At 39.7% G+C, this 17,171-nt stretch overlaps 2 protein-coding genes across 2 annotated transcripts; one reads left to right on the top strand and one right to left on the bottom strand.

Annotated features, from left to right (window-relative positions):
- Window positions 1–4,798: 4,798 nt before the first annotated feature.
- ghrhr2 (growth hormone releasing hormone receptor 2) lies at window positions 4,799–10,664 on the bottom strand. Its single transcript, XM_030775061.1, has 14 exons — window positions 10,611–10,664; window positions 10,148–10,268; window positions 9,517–9,624; window positions 9,071–9,174; window positions 8,595–8,692; window positions 8,234–8,366; window positions 7,740–7,893; window positions 7,593–7,653; window positions 6,664–6,730; window positions 6,231–6,322; window positions 5,826–5,955; window positions 5,358–5,399; window positions 5,175–5,255; window positions 4,799–4,819 (listed from the first exon to the last, which is right to left on the bottom strand). The coding sequence occupies exons 1-14, from the start codon at window positions 10,662–10,664 to the stop codon at window positions 4,799–4,801; spliced, it is 1,266 nt and encodes a 421-aa protein (XP_030630921.1).
- A 2,222-nt stretch (window positions 10,665–12,886) lies between these two features.
- LOC115812575 (myosin light chain 4) lies at window positions 12,887–15,697 on the top strand. The gene is made up of 7 exons (XM_030775060.1): window positions 12,887–12,929; window positions 13,317–13,389; window positions 14,117–14,163; window positions 14,307–14,456; window positions 15,123–15,293; window positions 15,466–15,543; window positions 15,669–15,697. Exons 1-7 carry the CDS (start codon window positions 12,887–12,889, stop codon window positions 15,695–15,697), a joined length of 591 nt encoding a protein of 196 aa, XP_030630920.1.
- The last annotated feature ends 1,474 nt before the right edge of the window (window positions 15,698–17,171 follow it).

The raw sequence follows: 17,171 nt of genomic DNA, 5'->3' as shown, positions 1-17,171 counted from the left end.
TATGGAGTCAAGCAACCAAATTTTACTGAGGGGGAACACCTTTAGCATATTGCAGCACGGTAAAAAGAGTGAAAGAAAGTGATTCAGAAGGAAAGCACTGTGCTTTTCTAAGTCCCATGGTAATCATTTACAAAGACCATCAAAATAAATAAATGAAACGAAATGGTCATTTGTTCCTAGTATGAGATAGATATGCACATAAATAAAGATTCTACGGTTTAATTGTATTTAACAACACAAAGCAGACACTGAAATACCGCTTTATCCCGTCAAAATGTCTCAACAGATTAAAAAAAAAAAACCAGCCCCGATGTTTTTCACGCGTGAAAAATATCGGGGCGTCACAATGAAAGCGCCTCGCGAGCACTGAACCAGCTTCAGTTTGTCTCTATCCATTCTCTTGACCCCTGTCGTACCTACAGCCATGCATGGTATGTGTAAGTTGTAAACGAATGATCTGCAGTACAAACAAGGGCTTTTATCCACATGGCCCTGTGACATTAGGCCTGCCCTGAGCCTTCATTTTCTCACGGGGTCATATGGCATACCTCTCTCCGCTCTCTTCAACACCCTGCCACCTCCACTTAACCTTGCTCTCTTGTCTCTATAGGGAGCTGCCAATGCAAAGCCACAAGTAATGTTGGAGTCTTTCGTGCGGAAATTGCATTGTAACTGAATGGTGTAACAGCAGAACTATCTCAAAGTCTTTTTGCTATCTGAACATTTAAATCAAAAGATCATAAATGTTTCGATAAACAGCAGATGATTACCTGGAGCTGATAAACAATTTGAACTACGGCACATTTTTCTCCTGCTTGTTGGTTCTTTGGTAATGACATTATGCATAACCTACACACACCTCACCTGTCAGATTATTCTCATGCTTTAGAGTTAAAGTGTATTCTTTTTCCAAACTGAAAATGAATCAGAAAAAGAGTTTGTTCTTTTGTTCCTATACATAGCAATGACCCTGTTTCAATATGTGTAATTACGTGTAGAATTTAAAAATAACTCCTTGATCCATTTCCTTCTGAATCTTTTTTTGATCTAAGATGATTGGCAGGCCAAAAACTCCCCTGATGCTGTCAGCAAATAATAAGTTCTCTACTGTAAACTTCACACTTCCAACTCTTTCATGTTGGTGGTCCCAAAGGAAAATTAATCAGGAGTATTACATAAAAATTGGGCTCAGCTTACTGTCAGTTAATAACACCATCCACTCAACACTTCACAAGACATTTTGCCCACTATTTAAGGTGAATATGTTGATAAATATGATATCCCTTATATTATTGTGACACTTGCTCTTTTGGTGTCTACAGGAGCCCTGAACTTACAATATAATGGCATATACAGATACTGATCATTGGCCTACACATTAATACCATTGTGGAATATAACCACAAGACAAGAGGACTACGCAGTTGTCACAAGATGCATTTTAGAGCCAGAATGTGGTTCTAGAGATGTACATAAGACAAAATTTCTGTTGCTTCAACCTTATCTCACCTTTGCCCACATTAGGCACAGAGAGAGGTGGGGGCTCACCAAGAGATCACATGGTGTCCTCTGTGAAAGAAACCCAAAACCAACACCTTCTGCGTCCAAGAGCATGTGATGCTCAGTGCTCTCTCTCTCTCTCTGTCTCTCTCTCTCTCTCTCTCTCTCACACACACACACACACACATAAACAAACATGCGCGAGTGAAAGAAGACAGTCAAATCAACTCTGAAAAAAAAAAACCCTCTCACCAATCCAAACCGCCAGTATGCTACTACAGATGCAAGGTTCTCTGCCAATGCTGGTCAGATTTTCAATTGACTGATATCATTAGTGGCCCTGTGGGTCTTTGTAAGTGTACTGCATAAGAACTCCATTCCATTCTGCATTTTGTAGTTGTAACCAGTTGACAACAGTTGTCACCAGACTTTACACTGAGATTAAATACTTTTCCAAGATTGTACTGACAAAAACATATAAACAGAGCTTTGTTTCACTTCATTTCGCTTCATTTTTCTTTGCTTCTGAAGAAACAATTGCAGTTACCAGATTGCAAAAAAGACACCTCTGTTCATTGGAAATGACTGCACCAGAAATGTGACATAAACAACAACAACAACAATAAGCAAAAAAAATTACAGTATTTCCAATTGTACAGAGGCCTATGCATTTCTTACAGGTGCTTTATTAATGGAGGGAACAAGTGGTGTATTGCAGTGGAGGTCAGGGAAAGAGGAGGTTAAAGCACAATCTGATCTCTCTTTGTCAGCCTTAGGTTCTGGGACCAATGGCCCAAGAGTCTCCATCACCCCACTGTGCTGATTTGGCAGCATGGATTAACTGCGCAGGAATGGTGGGGTACAACTGAGAGCTTCCAGCATCATCAGACAAGCCTTGAAATGAAGACACAAGCTATATATAACTCTTGCTCCTAGGCCGTGGGATGGGGAGCGGATTGGGACAACATGGTAATGATTAAGGTGAGGGTAGTCTCCAAATGTACAATGGATTCTGACACTATTGCCGTGTTGCAGTTGACCACCTTTGATCTCTAACAAGGATTGATGCTCACATCAGTATGTATAGATATGGATTCAAAGAACAAAAAAGCAAGGCAGAGAGAGAGACAGAGAAAGAGACACACACAGAGAGAGAGAGAGAGAGAGAGAGACCACACAAACCGGGACTCCTCTCCTTTCGCTCCTTCACTTTATGCTCATCTTTGGCGACTTCATATAAAGATCCCCCTCAAAAATGTTCTATTCTAACATTCACTTGTTAATAATCTTGAACATTTTTAAACCTAAAATGAATCAGAATCACAATCATTAACCAGCACTTCCCCAAAAAAGGCAACTATAACTAAATAACTGAAATTGCAGCAGACTTTTAGCTTTTCCTGCTACGCGAATAAAATAGGTCCATCAAATTCACAACTAAGCTGAAGTTGTGCAGACATTAAGATGCAGACAGTAAGAAATAAAATCACTGAAAAGCAAAAAGGCATACAGATTTGACCAACAGATAATGCTCAACCAACAGTTTTCAGAAAGATGAGTCATGACTGAACATCCTGGACACCCATACATCATGCAGGAAGCAGTGACGGATAATATTACATCAAATTCCTCAACAAGCAAACAATGAAGCGACACACATACAGGTTTAAAACATGTGTTACCTAACTAATACCCCGATTTTCCAAACACAAACGCATAGCGCACCCAGTGTCAACGCGCTCATCATAAAAGAATAAGACAACAAAGACTTTACCTTATACACCTAAATGAATATATTTCCACAGAAGTCAAGTAATAGCCCGTTAGTCTCCCTTCAAAATTTACTTGTAAGGTCTTAGCTCTCTTCTTCCCGAAGCACAAGCTCCAAGACAGCTGTTGCTGACGCAGGAGTGTCTTGAATGAAACCTGAGATTTGCCTCAGGTAGGATCATCACGTCAAAAGTTTTTGACACTACAGGCGCTGTTTTTCTCGCATAGTAAATCGCCAGTTTTGCTTTTTTTTCAGTCGGTCGGAGACGTCCAAAAGGAAACGTAAGTGTTATGTTTCAGTAAATAACATAAATTATTTTCTGAGAAAGGTGGGGTGTTACTTGGCATTTGCTCATGCTACACTCGTGCTGAAATGCTGGTCTACTGCATATGCGCCACTTAGGTTACTCGTGTTACTTTTAGTGAAGCAATCAAATCATTTAGCCTACATTCTGCACAACAGAAAATTAGGGAGACTGTAATCAAAGGAAATGACCTCCGTTTTAAAAAAGTATTACGTGAATGTTATAATAAATAAATTGGACAAATTGACAAAATCTGTTTCGGAAGTCACATAAAAGAGTCTGTACAGTTTTGACAGACTCTCTTGAAATGATCTGAGGTGTTTTCTCTTAGTATATTTAGTACCTGTTGTAAATTTTGAAACTGTTAAATACATTCAATGCACGAATCCAGAAAATGCAGGAGGCTACAGGGATATTAACATTTGCTTCCATCATGTACAGGTGGGGACGCAGAAGGCGCGTCTCAGCAAACATGCAAACAGGTACATTCCTCTCTAACGTGAATCACAGACTTCATTAGCTAACACTGCCGGTGTTTAATATTGAAAACGTCAAGTGCGCAAGTCACCCAACTCGTTTTACATTTTCTATTATCCCTGCAGAAAGACAAGTCTCCCGCCCTTTGGCAACTACTTAAAAATATTGAGTTATTCCCCGAAGCAAAGACTATCAAATCAATGTAGCTAGGCCTAAACATTATGAATTTATGTGTACTTTTAAAGTACAGCTGTGTCAATGAAGAAACCGATAAGGTTTGTACATCTCCGCCGAAGTGTCCAACTAATCTTGCATATGTATATTATTATGCTTATCATCTCTCGTAGGCATGATGTAAGTAGATAATATGAACTGCAGTATAAGCAAACAGTCTTCGTCCCTTCATCTCTAATTACTCCATTGACATTGCTCTCTCTCTCTCTCTCTCTCTCTCTCTCTCTCTCTCTCTCTCTCTCCCTCTGTTTCCCTCTATTTCTTGACTCGTGGACCTCGACCAAGCAGCTGCAAAGGAATTTAATCCCGAGTTTGATGGCTCCGTCTGATAACGTTCCATATTCCAGCATATCATGCGCGTGCTTCCCAGGAGGGATGAGCACCGTTCCTGACCTGCACGCTTCTCTTATTGCATTTTTTTAAAATTAAAAATAGTGGCGCCCTAACGAAATAAACACGCAGAATTCAGCCAAAAGAAATTTTATTGAGAGACATAGAAACCCGTTGTGGCACTAAAGTTCATCAACAGCCCTCTAAACAGAAAAAACACAGAAGATCAGGACGTATCAGAGATGGCTCTAGTTCACTTAGGTGAGCTACACACGATACACAGCACTTGGTCATGAGCAGGGGTGTGTCAGCGTCACCTTCTGGTCATGTAACTCCAAAAGGTACATTTTACGCGGTAAAATACATGCATAAATGACCAGACTGTTACATATTATGTAATGAAATATGTAAGAAAATACAGTGCTTACTAACAAATGTTATTAACAGAAAACAAGTAATAAAACAATGCGGGAGATAACAATAACGAGTAAAGCGGTTCATTCCATTCTGATGAAGTATGAGTAAAAGAGTCTTTCCTCAGGCCTATGCTGTGGTTACGTCCTGGGTTACCAGATTGAATGTGTTGTTGTCACTCTGGGACATGCATCGCTTCATGTGTTTTCTTATTTCGTTTTGGACCTGAAACAATCATTATAAAGTCATCACAAGAGTGCCTGACTTTTAGCAGTATAGAAATAGGACAGATATCTTCTTCTCATATTCAGAAAGTACTTGTCTTACCTCATTATTCAAGAAGCAGTACAACAATGCGACTATACAGCCCTGCAATAAAGTGTATTGTTATACCGCGAATTATAGCCTTGAATCATTGTAACTTCCTGCACAGGCAGTAGTGGTCCAGGAGGGGGCACCACTACAAAGTACTTTCTACTTTTCGTCTCCTACACAACCCCCATCCCTCAGAAACATCCTTCTTTCATCCAATGTTCTGAACTACAAAAGTGAAAGCAGTGAGATGAGATGCCAACCAAGCTAACTGAACTCCTGAGCATCTCCATCCAGAATAAGTAAAGGCTTTCATCATACAGAAGTGGATAGAAAGAGTTGGAAAAGGAGGGAGGTTTGCTTTGAATGCACGTTGGCAGTGATTATCAGACACACAACATGCATGTTGAATCATGCTTATAATATTGAAGCCATAAAAATTTTTAGTCATACGCTCCATTATCAGGGACACACATACAGTACCTGAAATGATCCCAGGACAAGCTCAAAGTACAATCTGGCCTCCAGCCCCACGTGTTCAGGGAGCAAAGCGAAAACAACGTAATGCACCCCAAACAGGGGGATCAGCAGCAGAGTGGACTTTGCCAGCCGACTGCAGAGGACAGCGGATGGACATGCGGGGAAACATTCAGTGATTGTTTGAGGCTTTAAAAATGTGGCATGAACCAGTGCAGATCCACTCTGACATTTTTTAATGAGCTACTCTCTGTTTCTTCTACGTTATATAGATATATCATCCACTACACAATATTAATACATTTGTGAAGAAGGCCACAGTTATCTGTTTTACAGAATAGAAGATTCATGTTCGCTTTGTTCACAGACTAAGTACATGTAGAATTAATCCTTGAGTAACTGTTTACTCACCTGTAAACTGATCGTTCTCCACCACTGGAGTCTGGAGTCTTTGTCTTCAGAACAATAATCCTGCTGATGTTCACAAACACCAAAAAATTCACCTGCAAAAAGTGAACAGAAAGATGACTCCCTGCGCTCAAAACGTTGAAGTGGTCAAATACTGTTTAACAAGTTATAGATGGAACTGAAAAGAATGAAACTGAAGACACTGACCGTATTATAACTGAATTTACTGTCAATACCTCTGTTCGATTTCTAGTTTTGCACAGAGCCAATGTTTAGTGATGTCTACCAGGGCTGTATATGAGTAAATTCCTTATGTCAAGTTTATCCATTGTAATTTGGCCAGCAGTCTTCACAATTATTTGCTCTTGCTTAAGTACTGTTTCAGACAATATCTCTGCTGATGTTTGGTGCTTACAAACAGAGAGGAGGTGCTTACAAACACAGATAGGAGGATAGGAGCTTTGATAATCCACCAAAGGCCACTGTCCAGGTCATCCCAGCACCTGCACGTACACACAGACGCATCAATGCCCTGTCAATCCCTGTGTAAGATAGTTATAAGTACATAAATGAATTTTAAAGTTTCCCTGGAGAATCAAGAGGTCTATCCTGATAGATTCAAAACTATATTCAGGTTCTTTTGTCAAAAGGCTTTAATACTTATTTGCTTCTTCTTAAAAAGACAATCTCTGACAGTTTAAAAAATCAACATGTCTTTTACCCCATATATTTACTTATCTTAATGTAGTAATGGATTGTGAACTATTTTTATAATTAACATACTTTCAAATAAGTATTTTGTGTTGGTTTGGGTTTGTTTGCTTTATTTTGTGTCCCATAATCTATGACATCATATTAAACCAACAGGCTCACTCATGCACTGCGTACCTTGACAAAGAGGAAAACAGCATAAGGTGCAAAATACATCCCATATCCAATGTTCATTTAGCAAAGCATCTGCATCTAGCGACCAACATGACAGAGGGTGGGTCACCCTTTATTGGGATCCTAGTGTTTTGGATTCCGGAGTTTATTAAGAAGTGAAACATGTAATCCAGGTTTTTTTTTTTTAAGTCAACAGTGTTAACATGTGTGTGAAACACAGCACTTGCTGGGGTCAATGCCACCTTTGAAAATCAGTGGTTCCTGACTTTCTCCAAGCTAGGACCTATGTTCCATAGCTGGATCTGGATTATACAGAAAACCTATGGTTTGTTGGTCTTTCCATCCTTCCATCGCATATTCGTTTATCATTTATTAGACCCAAAGACAGAATTACATTGTGCCTATAATTATCTTTTAGGATGACTCACTATTGCCACCATAACTACTCGTATTGCCTTTCACTCCCATAAGGTCTCTCACCCGTGGTTGTCGTACAGACTCTTTAGTAATGTCCAGATGGCTATGGTCAGGGATGGACTGCCTGTAACGTACAAATGCAGAATTTGCTTGAATAACTCATGTTATCTGTGTCTTTTTTGTAAGACAATAATAACAGAAAGCTCTTACCCCAGCCAATAAGAGTGTACCACCAGAAGAACGTCTTTTTCCGAGCAAAGGTGAATACTAGTAGGGTTTGCAGGTATAATCCTTCCACAAGGAGCCAGAAGAAGTTTGCCAACACACAGTACTGGAAGAACGTCACAGCAGCTTTGCATCCAACCTGACAAAGCAATGAGGTCCACTGAAGCAATGGATTCATTTAAAAACCAGACATGATAAAGGAACGGGGAAGCGGTGTTATAAGTGGGAGCAGTGTTTTAAAATGCGTAAAAGGATCCACTCATACAGTATCACTGCCATTATATCTAGCCTATTCAGATTTTCAGAGCTATCTCAAAGATCCAGCCGACCATAGAAACAGGAGATATTTATGGGTCAATGCTTACAACATGGAAAGTCGCTTTACTACCAAAATCATAATGCGGTTGCAAGCTTGCTTTTATAACTTTGTGTCTGTTTGAAATATTAATACACCGGTGCAACTCATAGCAAAAAGTTACCGTGGAGACAGTGCAGTGGTCCACAGTCTCATCTGCAAATAGCACAGCATCCTTCACGAAAACAGCTATGCCTCTCAAGATGAAGGTGGAAAACAGGTTGAGGTGGATGTAGGTGCGAGTGCACAACAGTTTCCTGTGGGAACACTTCACATGTTCAGTACAGCTACAAAGAAAAGATATCCGTATTTAAATGAGCACTGATAATGGCAACTTGCGCTCTCACTGGTGAGTCATGTCTGTTTTAAAGAGCTTAATACAAAACCATGGATGGATGGATGGATGGACAGATGGATGGATGGATGTACAGACGGATGGATGGACAGATGATTAATGTAATGTCACTATAGATAGAAAAGAGTACCTGAAGATGCAGAATATCAGGACAGCAATAAACAGAGAACCCAGAGACACGCCATATCCAACTGTGTACATCAGCTTGACTGAGGCAAAGTATTCTTGCTGTGGTCAGGTTGGGAAAAAAAATGACACAGAATGAATAATATCATTATTTGAATATATTATTCATGAAGTTCATAATTATTGTTATCCATAACATGATAGCAGATGAATTCCAAACACCATTAAACACCAACCTTCAGTGTACATGTTATATGCTCATTCTAATCTTGTAACAATATGTTATTGTGCCTATTTGAAAAAAAAAAAAAGACAGAAAACATTTTCACAGTTTTCCAAGCAGATGTTCAAAATAATAAAAATTGGTACACATTACTCAGGTATGTACTTGGGGTCGTCATTAAACATTTATGCATTTTAACATTAGAGCCACTCCCAACAGTCCTTCCATAATGTTTATCACAGAGCGGTGCATTTTACCTTGTCTACTGTCTCCTCATCACTGTCCTCCTTATAGCAGGCAATGTAATATGGTACACTATGTCTGCTCCATCCCTGACTGGTGCAGTTACGTGTGATGAAAACTTCAAGAATAAACAGTGAGGTCAGATGATTAAAAAACCATTTAGTCCATGAGGAAAAGTTACTACTTTAACTGAAGAGAACAAGCAGTACTCTTACAAAGTTTACAGTGCTCTATAGAAAAATTGTTTACATCTCATTAACACTGAGTAATAATTTGAAACAAAAATATATTAGTAAGCTGAGCTTCCAAAACGTTCAGCAAGCCTTTTTATATGCAATATGTCCAAGATGGATGTAAAACATCATGGAGTGGTAATTCATTGTAGTCCAGTAGTGCGATGTCTCGGTCATGTAACTGAATATCCATTCACAAATGAGGCTTTGAATAGGGTCAGATTTACCAGGGGTTGAGTTGAGTTTCCGGAGTGGTTGAGGGCATAACACTGAGACACTCTCTCCAACTACAGCCACTGGCCAACAGCTCACACCATCCCACTCCACCATGCAGCCTGGTGACAAATCAATTACAGTATTTTCATGGGCTTTTACATTACAGAAAATTAGCATTTTGGTAAAAAAAAACAAAACAAAACAAAAAAAAAACAGTATTTCATTGAAGAACCACCTGAGGTACAAACAAAAGCCAGGGGAAGGGTTATAATGAGTCTACTGTATATGTTAAAAGGTTTGAACTTCCTTTTTCAAATCCTCCCTCACCTTCTGGGTTCTAAAAGCAAAAAGAGGGTTCTAAAGCTTATTATGGTGAACACAGGAACAAAATATACACTGCACTGAAATTTCAGAAGAATGACGTGAAGATAGGAGAGTTGTAGCTGCAACATATTAGGCATGAACAAAGAATTGGACAAGAAAACATTTTTGTTGGGATGTTATGTTTTAGAAGAAGGTTCTGAGATCTGAATCCAGCGCTTGCAGTGCAGAAGCTGGTATGATAATTGTTTGCTATTTCCAAATAAATAACGTTTCAAGCTCATTTTCAAATAAAACTACTGTAGAACAGCATTAACCCACCGTCAGTAATGTTGGATGTGGTTAGAGGCTGTCCTGAGCTGGTCTGCATTCTGAGCTGACATTCAGTCTCTCTCTCCTGTAGGTGCAGGACTATAGAGCAATCAGGATGAGTCGTTCTTACCTAAGAAAAACACCACACACACACACACACACACACACACACACACACACACACACACACACAGACACAAGTCTTGATGGAAGTGACATTTCTGAACACGTATAAGGGTAAGAGACTTTCGAGCGTGTAGTCTGTGAAGCATCAATATTCTGTTCATGGCTTGTGGTCTGTGAAGCATCCATTTTTTTTTAATAACCATTTTTTTTGCAGACAGTTACTGTTAGCAGTTAAATACCAACCCGGGTCTTGCCCTTCAAAAAAATATAATATGCATAATGCATAATATTTTGAAAAATAAAACATTCAAATTAATATAAGAAAAAACTTAAAAATTGTACTCACCATCCTCAAGGTAATTGCCGCAGTCAAAAAGATGACTGAACCTTTCATGTTCATAGTGGATTGTTTATGTTCAATCCAGACTTCATGTGAGAATGTCCATGCCACAATCTTCTTTCTTTTTTACTTTTTTTTCTGATGCCTCTGTATGCCAGTCAGTCTGCAGAAGAAGCTCTTCACAGCAAAGCCTGCCTGCATCTGATTGTCTCCTCTGATTGTGCTAATGGGGAAGAGCAGCATCCCAGATGGTATAGCCCACTTTTCTGTTCATACTAAGTGTACCTTCTACCTTATGCAGAATGCACATGTCCCCAAAAATAGTTTCTCATTTAAACAACATAGTTCTTTTGGAAAATCTAGAAATGTTAGTTTTTAAATACTATGTTGTGTCCTTGAATAACGTTTAACATTAAAACAGCAGCAATGTGCCCGTTTTGCATTTACACATAACACACACACACAAACACACACACACACACACACACACACACACACACACAAATACACACAGTGCACTCTACATATAAATGAGCTGTATATGGCTTTTTTCTATTTCTTTGAGTTTGTCTGGACTCCTGGGGCTTCACTACCTACTCTCACTACCTGCTTCCTCACTCCAGAGAGTCTTAATGAGCTTTTTACACAGCTGGAGTAGGTACTGCAATCAGACACATTAACAGCATGAGTGAACTTACATCTCAGTTTCAGAAATGAAAGGATGACATCACCTGAAAAAAATGCAAATGTCTTTGCAGAAAACTTGAAAAACAAATACTTTTACATAGTGTAATGCCCTGGGTTCTATTAGAAGAATCATATTAAGACCCCGAAATTTAGATTATTTCGTTTCCAGAGCCAGGATCCTCTATTATTTCATGGTTCACAATATATTCTTGAGGTAAACCATTTGTTAAAGTCTTTCGGGCAGTAACAGCGTTAATGCTGATGTGCAGACGGACTCTTCACTCCATCCATTATTAAAGCCAGTCTCTTCCCCTAAGGTGCTGAGTAGGTAGTAGATACCTGTGACTGTACCAACTGTCTTGCATATGATGATACAATATTTAGAGGAGGACACTGGGAGAGACGTCTGGCGTGGTTAAACTGACAGATAGAACATTTGAAGTAAAGTACAGCCATTGCTGTGCTTCCTAAGCATGCTGTATGTTACACTAATTATGGTAGTGTTAGTGACGCCAACAATAACAGGGAATCACTGTTTAATGAATATCCACTATGAAATCCATTTAGGGACCGGACCAACAAGCCTCTGATTTAAATTTGCCTTCTCTCCTGGCATCAAAATGCCACTCCCATTTTTGTCATTTGTACTGAGAGAGTCATCGTTTTATTTTCTCGCAAAAGTCGGTATTGTTTACGTGGCTCTGAACATTTAAGCCCATAATTAGCCATGCATGTCTCTGGCATGTCCATCCTACATGGAACATACAGTTCTATACAGTTCACTCCTGGGAACAATGGCATGGCAAGGCAAGCGGCAGTGTCCGAATATAGTTTTTCATGTTGGCATGCGTCTGGAGAGTGTGTGTCTCTGTGTGTGTGTGCATGTGTGTGTGCATGTGTGTGTGTGTGTGTGTGTGTGTGTGTTGGTGTGTGTGTGAGTGGTGGGTGTGTGTGGGTGCTGGAGAGAATGACCAGTGTTCATGTCTGTGTCCTGTCCACACATGTATGGTCTGGGGAGGTTGGGAAGGGCTGTGCGGAAAGGTACGGCTAAGCTACGCTGCACATGTCTAATAAAAGCAACGGCCACTTACCGCATCTATCTCTCCCCAACCAGTTCCTCCTCTTTTCCTCATCTCCTTTGGTCTTATTTAGAGACTTATCCATATTCACTCAATGGCTTCTCCATTTATCCATACATAATTATTATTTACCACCTACTCAAAGACTTACATTACCTGTTATCTTCTTATCTGTCTCACACACCAAGGAAAGCAATGGCGATATGATGAAGAAATGAGCTGAGAAAGGACGAAAAAGAGTGCAATGGGGGTTTGGGGAGGTGTAGAGGATCCCCCTGAAGTTTAGTGTGCCTGTAGGGACTTACTGTTCTTTCCTTTTATAGAACTGTGAGTAATAGAGGATAGTACAGGCAACACCCCTGCGTTTGATGAAAGAGGGAGAGATAGGGTATGGTATATAACAGTCAGAGCTGTTCCCCTGTCCTACATCTCCACCAGTGAGTTTCATTTAAGGACCCAGTCTTTGGATTCAAGCTTGTTTGTGTCTTTCATAATTCTTCCTGTAACCACTGTGTCATGGCTCCAAAAAAGCCAGCAGTGAAAGAAACCAAGAAGGCCGATGCCCCAGCACCATCATCAACACCAGGATCAGCAATCCCATCACCAACGCCTGCACCAACAGCACCATCACCTACACCAGCACCAGCAACTGCTCCACCAACAGATGCACCAGCTGCACCATCTCCAGCACCACCCGCAGCCGCACCGTCTCCAGCACCACCCGCAGCCGCACCATCTCCAGCCCCACCATCTCCAGCCCCACCCCCAGCAGCGCCGTCCCCAGCCCCACCTGCAGCTGCACCATCTCCAGTACCACCAGCAGCTGCACCGTCTCCAGCACCACCTGCAGCTGCACCATCTCCAGCACCACCAGCAGCTGCACCGTCTCCAACGCCAGCCCCAGCTGCACCAGCTGCACCAGAGGCGTCACCTCCACCAGCAGCACCAGCAGCTCCTGCAGCTCCAGCCCCAGCACCACAGCCTCCAGCACCAAAGAATCCTTCAGTACCTGTGAGTGTGTCTATGCCATGTTCTGCACTAGCAAAACACTTCTGACATCAACAGAGTTATTGACAGAATGTCTTATATCATCTCAGAAGGTAAAATGTCATTTGAAAGGAATTGAGAAAAAAATACATATACATCAAAGGGACAGAAAACATGATTCAATAACACACTTTCACCAACCTAGATGTTACGTAAACTATAAAATAACATGTTAAATTAATGCATTGGGGCCATACAAAGAGTTTGCACTTTTTTTTTAAAAAACCAAACAGAACTACATTGTCTAGATATGTATAGTATGAGTTTGTTGCATCCATGCTATACATAGACTAACTGTATGTTAGATAGCCAGTGTGTTAACATGCTCTTGCTCTTACTTTGGCAATTTACATTGTTCCTAAATTAGACTCCATGTTCCCAGTTCAGAGATATGTGGATGAGATGGCTTGGAACTAGCCCTGATCCACATACAAATGCTATTTTTAGCCCAAATATCAGGAGGGTGTGGCAAGACAACACCCAAATATTGACCAGGGCAGTTGATACTAACATCTGATTAAAGGAGAGCTCCAATGTGAGGAACTATGGACACAAATAAATAGTGAAAGGGTTCCAGTGCATTTAAATGGTTGTATAACACATGATGGAGCCAGAGGAATCTCTTAATACATATTGCTGTAAGGTCTCTATTGATGTATTATGAAAGCATCTGTGAACTTGCATATGTTTGTAACACAGTTCTAACTCTGTGTTTCAGACTGAATTTAATGCAGACCAGATTGATGGTAAGGAACAGTAGAAACGTTTAAAAAGATATATTGAACACTAAAATTCTCCTTTTTTTGTTGGCAAACGTTTTCACATTTGTGATTTTAATATGGATTATATCTCTTTTTTGTATATCGTGTGTTGTATCATGTCCGTGCAGACTTCAAAGAGGCATTCTTACTGTTCGACAGAACTCCCACTGGGGAGATGAAGATCGCTTTTTCGCAATGCGGGGATGTTATGAGGGCTCTGGGTCAGAACCCCACCAATGCAGAGGTCTTAACTGTTCTGGGGAAGCCAAAACCAGAGGGTCAGTACAATATGCCAGTATTATGTAAATTCATTTTCTTCTCTAAACTGAGTTGTTCCTATTCTGTTCTTTTGTCATTAACTTTAAATCAACAATTTTCATTTTGTCTCATGAACAATACTCATTCCTAATCTTGATTAAATAACGACATTTACTATTCCCTTGTCCTCTACTGGTCTCCAAAAGAAGGGAGGGGGGTGTCTGAGTAGACTTTGGAGTGATTTAACAAACATTTGTCGTAGTTAGATTTCCCGAAAAAGCAGTTACATCATATATGTCAGGCTGTCAACGGCAACTCTAACTTTTTCTCTACGAAACATTTCCAGCCCCCATTAAAAGTGATGACATGTGTCTTGCCATTCAGGCAGATAAGCCTTGCCACATACCATTTAGGGACAGAGCATTTAAGGCAGAACATGCCAGGGTGCCATGAATACCAAAAGCTATACGTACATAAGTATACATACATATGCGCACACTGTAACAGATAATACATTTGACTGTACACTAAAATACACATTTAAAAGGAGAGCTCTATGACATTAAAGAGAGAGCGGTACCATGACACTTTTCTGCACAGGGTATATTATTTATGGCCCCTTTCTCTGACATGAAAAAATCACGTTCCATGTGATATGAGATGGCACTTCTTTCTTTTTGATTCAGAGATGAGCAACTTGATCGATTTTGAGACCTTCCTGCCAATGTTCCAGCAAGTCTCAAAGTCTAAGGATAAAGGCACGTTTGAGGACTTTGTGGAGGGGCTTCGTGTCTTTGACAAAGAAGGAAATGGAACAGTCATGGGTGCTGAACTCCGTCATGTCCTTGCTACTCTAGGTATAGAATACTGCCCCAGAAGCTAAATTTGCACGGAGCCAGAAGTATTCATACTAAACCTTTTGCTTAAAGTTTTATTAAATTATTTTCAGAATTCAATAGTTAGGTGATAAGATAATATCATATGTTTGTCTCTTACCACCACCGTTTTCACCTCCATATCCAATGGTAGGTGAGAAAATGTCTGAAGGAGAGGTGGACCAGGTGCTTGCAGGACAGGAAGATGCAAGTGGTTGTATCAACTATGAGGGTAAGTTGCAGTAGGATGACTGATGTTCGATTTTCATGTATTGAAGGGGGGGGGGAGGGGGTCAACATTAAAAAGCTCTAGAAAACTCCACACATACAACAATTAAAGATGATTTTCTCTTTTAGCCTTTGTCAAACACATCATGGCAGGCTGACTGATGCATCTGTGTAAGTTGACTGTAATTATAATAAAAACATTTTACTGTTTCCCAAGTGAAAATTTTACACATGATTTCCTTTATTTTCTGTATAACTGAACAGGTCTTCATCAGATGTATTCTAAGTGACTGTTTTGCCCACTAACGTGATGAAGTTTGACCACATCTCAGGAGGCTGCCAAACTGTCAAGCACACATTTCTTCTTTTTACACAATGAGATTTAATAAAATTCCTTTTGGATCAAATCACATTTTGTGTGTGATTTATAATCAAAATTTTGCCAGCAATTGCAAATAGTAATCTAAATACACATCATTCCATAACACACTTTAAAGACCTATAGGTACCTTCATAATTGTGAACTTACACAACAACATACAAACAATCATGGCTGACGCAAGAAAACATAGCAGTGAAACTATATAAAAAGCACTCTACAAATATGTTTCATGAGCAGTCAAAGGATCACTTTCTGTCCTGTATAGGTTTCTTGACATGAACACTAGGTGAGGTATGGAAACGTGGACAAGTATATAAACTTTAAATGGTGTTTAAATGAACAAAGGTTAACACATTTAGCATCAAGTTAACACTGGCAAAATGACAGTCTGGATGAAACTGAACAAATGAACTGGCTTTAAACTAGACCCAAACTAGAACATTGGGAAATTTGGCTGAACCTTTATTCTTTCCACTGGAAAAATACTACATAATCTGGTAACCCATACACTATTGGACTATAGATTTGCATATGAGACTTTTATGTACAACTTTTAATACATTTTAAGTTTGAATTGTGAGGTACACTACATCTAAATACACTTTCTTTCTACATTCTACCTCTTTCTAATATTCCTAAGGCCACAAATCTTCTCATGGCTCACATCCAGATCTATGTAAAAACTTGATTTTAATTGGAGGAATTGTTCCTTCTGTACTGCCCACACCAAGGGAAATTCCTGCTTCATCCCTGGGTCTTGCAGAGGAGTGAATTAGGTAACGGATTAAGATCCTGTTTCTGAAAATGAAATGTGGTTCCAAACTCCTTTTGGTCACACACCACGAAAGTTGCAACGTAGAATCAAATAAAAATACAAATTCCAAATAGATTTCAATTACTTTTTAGGTAACAATCTGCAAACACAGACAAACTAAAATTGTGCACACAATCATCATCCATCCGGCCATCTAGATAACTTTCAACAGACGAATGGACTCATAAGACTTGTGTATGGATACATAAGACTCACTCTTCCAGAGTTTGCAATTCTGCTCCATTTCTCTCTGTGCTGCCATGTTCCTTAGATCCAATTAAGTGAAATTCTTCATCATTTGGCAGTTTCTGAGTGATTTCTAGTGACTGTCTTTGATATCTTTCATAATATACTATGCAAAGTGATTCTAGATAGTTTGTTTAGTTTAAAACTATCATCAGCATCTTCAAAGAAAGACATCAATAACGTGAACTGA

This window comes from Chanos chanos, chromosome 5, assembly GCF_902362185.1.
Source record: "Chanos chanos chromosome 5, fChaCha1.1, whole genome shotgun sequence".
Taxonomy (NCBI): domain Eukaryota; kingdom Metazoa; phylum Chordata; class Actinopteri; order Gonorynchiformes; family Chanidae; genus Chanos; species Chanos chanos.
Note: the sequence above shows the minus strand (reverse complement) of the source record. Positions and strands in the feature narration are given on the sequence as shown.

What these genes read in the sequence shown, in the direction of transcription:
- ghrhr2 (XM_030775061.1), bottom strand. Translation starts at nt 10,664, where the DNA reads ATGAACATGAAAGGTTCAGTCATCTTTTTGACTGCGGCAATTACCTTG. An exon ending in AGTCTGTACGACAACCACGG is followed by an intron (nt 6,731 to 7,592) that starts GTGAGAGACCTT and finishes GTGTACGTGCAG; the next exon opens with GTGCTGGGATGACCTGGACA. An exon ending in GGAGAACGATCAGTTTACAG is followed by an intron (nt 5,956 to 6,230) that starts GTGAGTAAACAG and finishes TGTCCTCTGCAG; the next exon opens with TCGGCTGGCAAAGTCCACTC.
- LOC115812575 (XM_030775060.1), top strand. Translation starts at nt 12,887, where the DNA reads ATGGCTCCAAAAAAGCCAGCAGTGAAAGAAACCAAGAAGGCCG. An exon ending in GGGGAAGCCAAAACCAGAGG is followed by an intron (nt 14,457 to 15,122) that starts GTCAGTACAATA and finishes TTTTTGATTCAG; the next exon opens with AGATGAGCAACTTGATCGAT. An exon ending in TGGTTGTATCAACTATGAGG is followed by an intron (nt 15,544 to 15,668) that starts GTAAGTTGCAGT and finishes TTTCTCTTTTAG; the next exon opens with CCTTTGTCAAACACATCATG.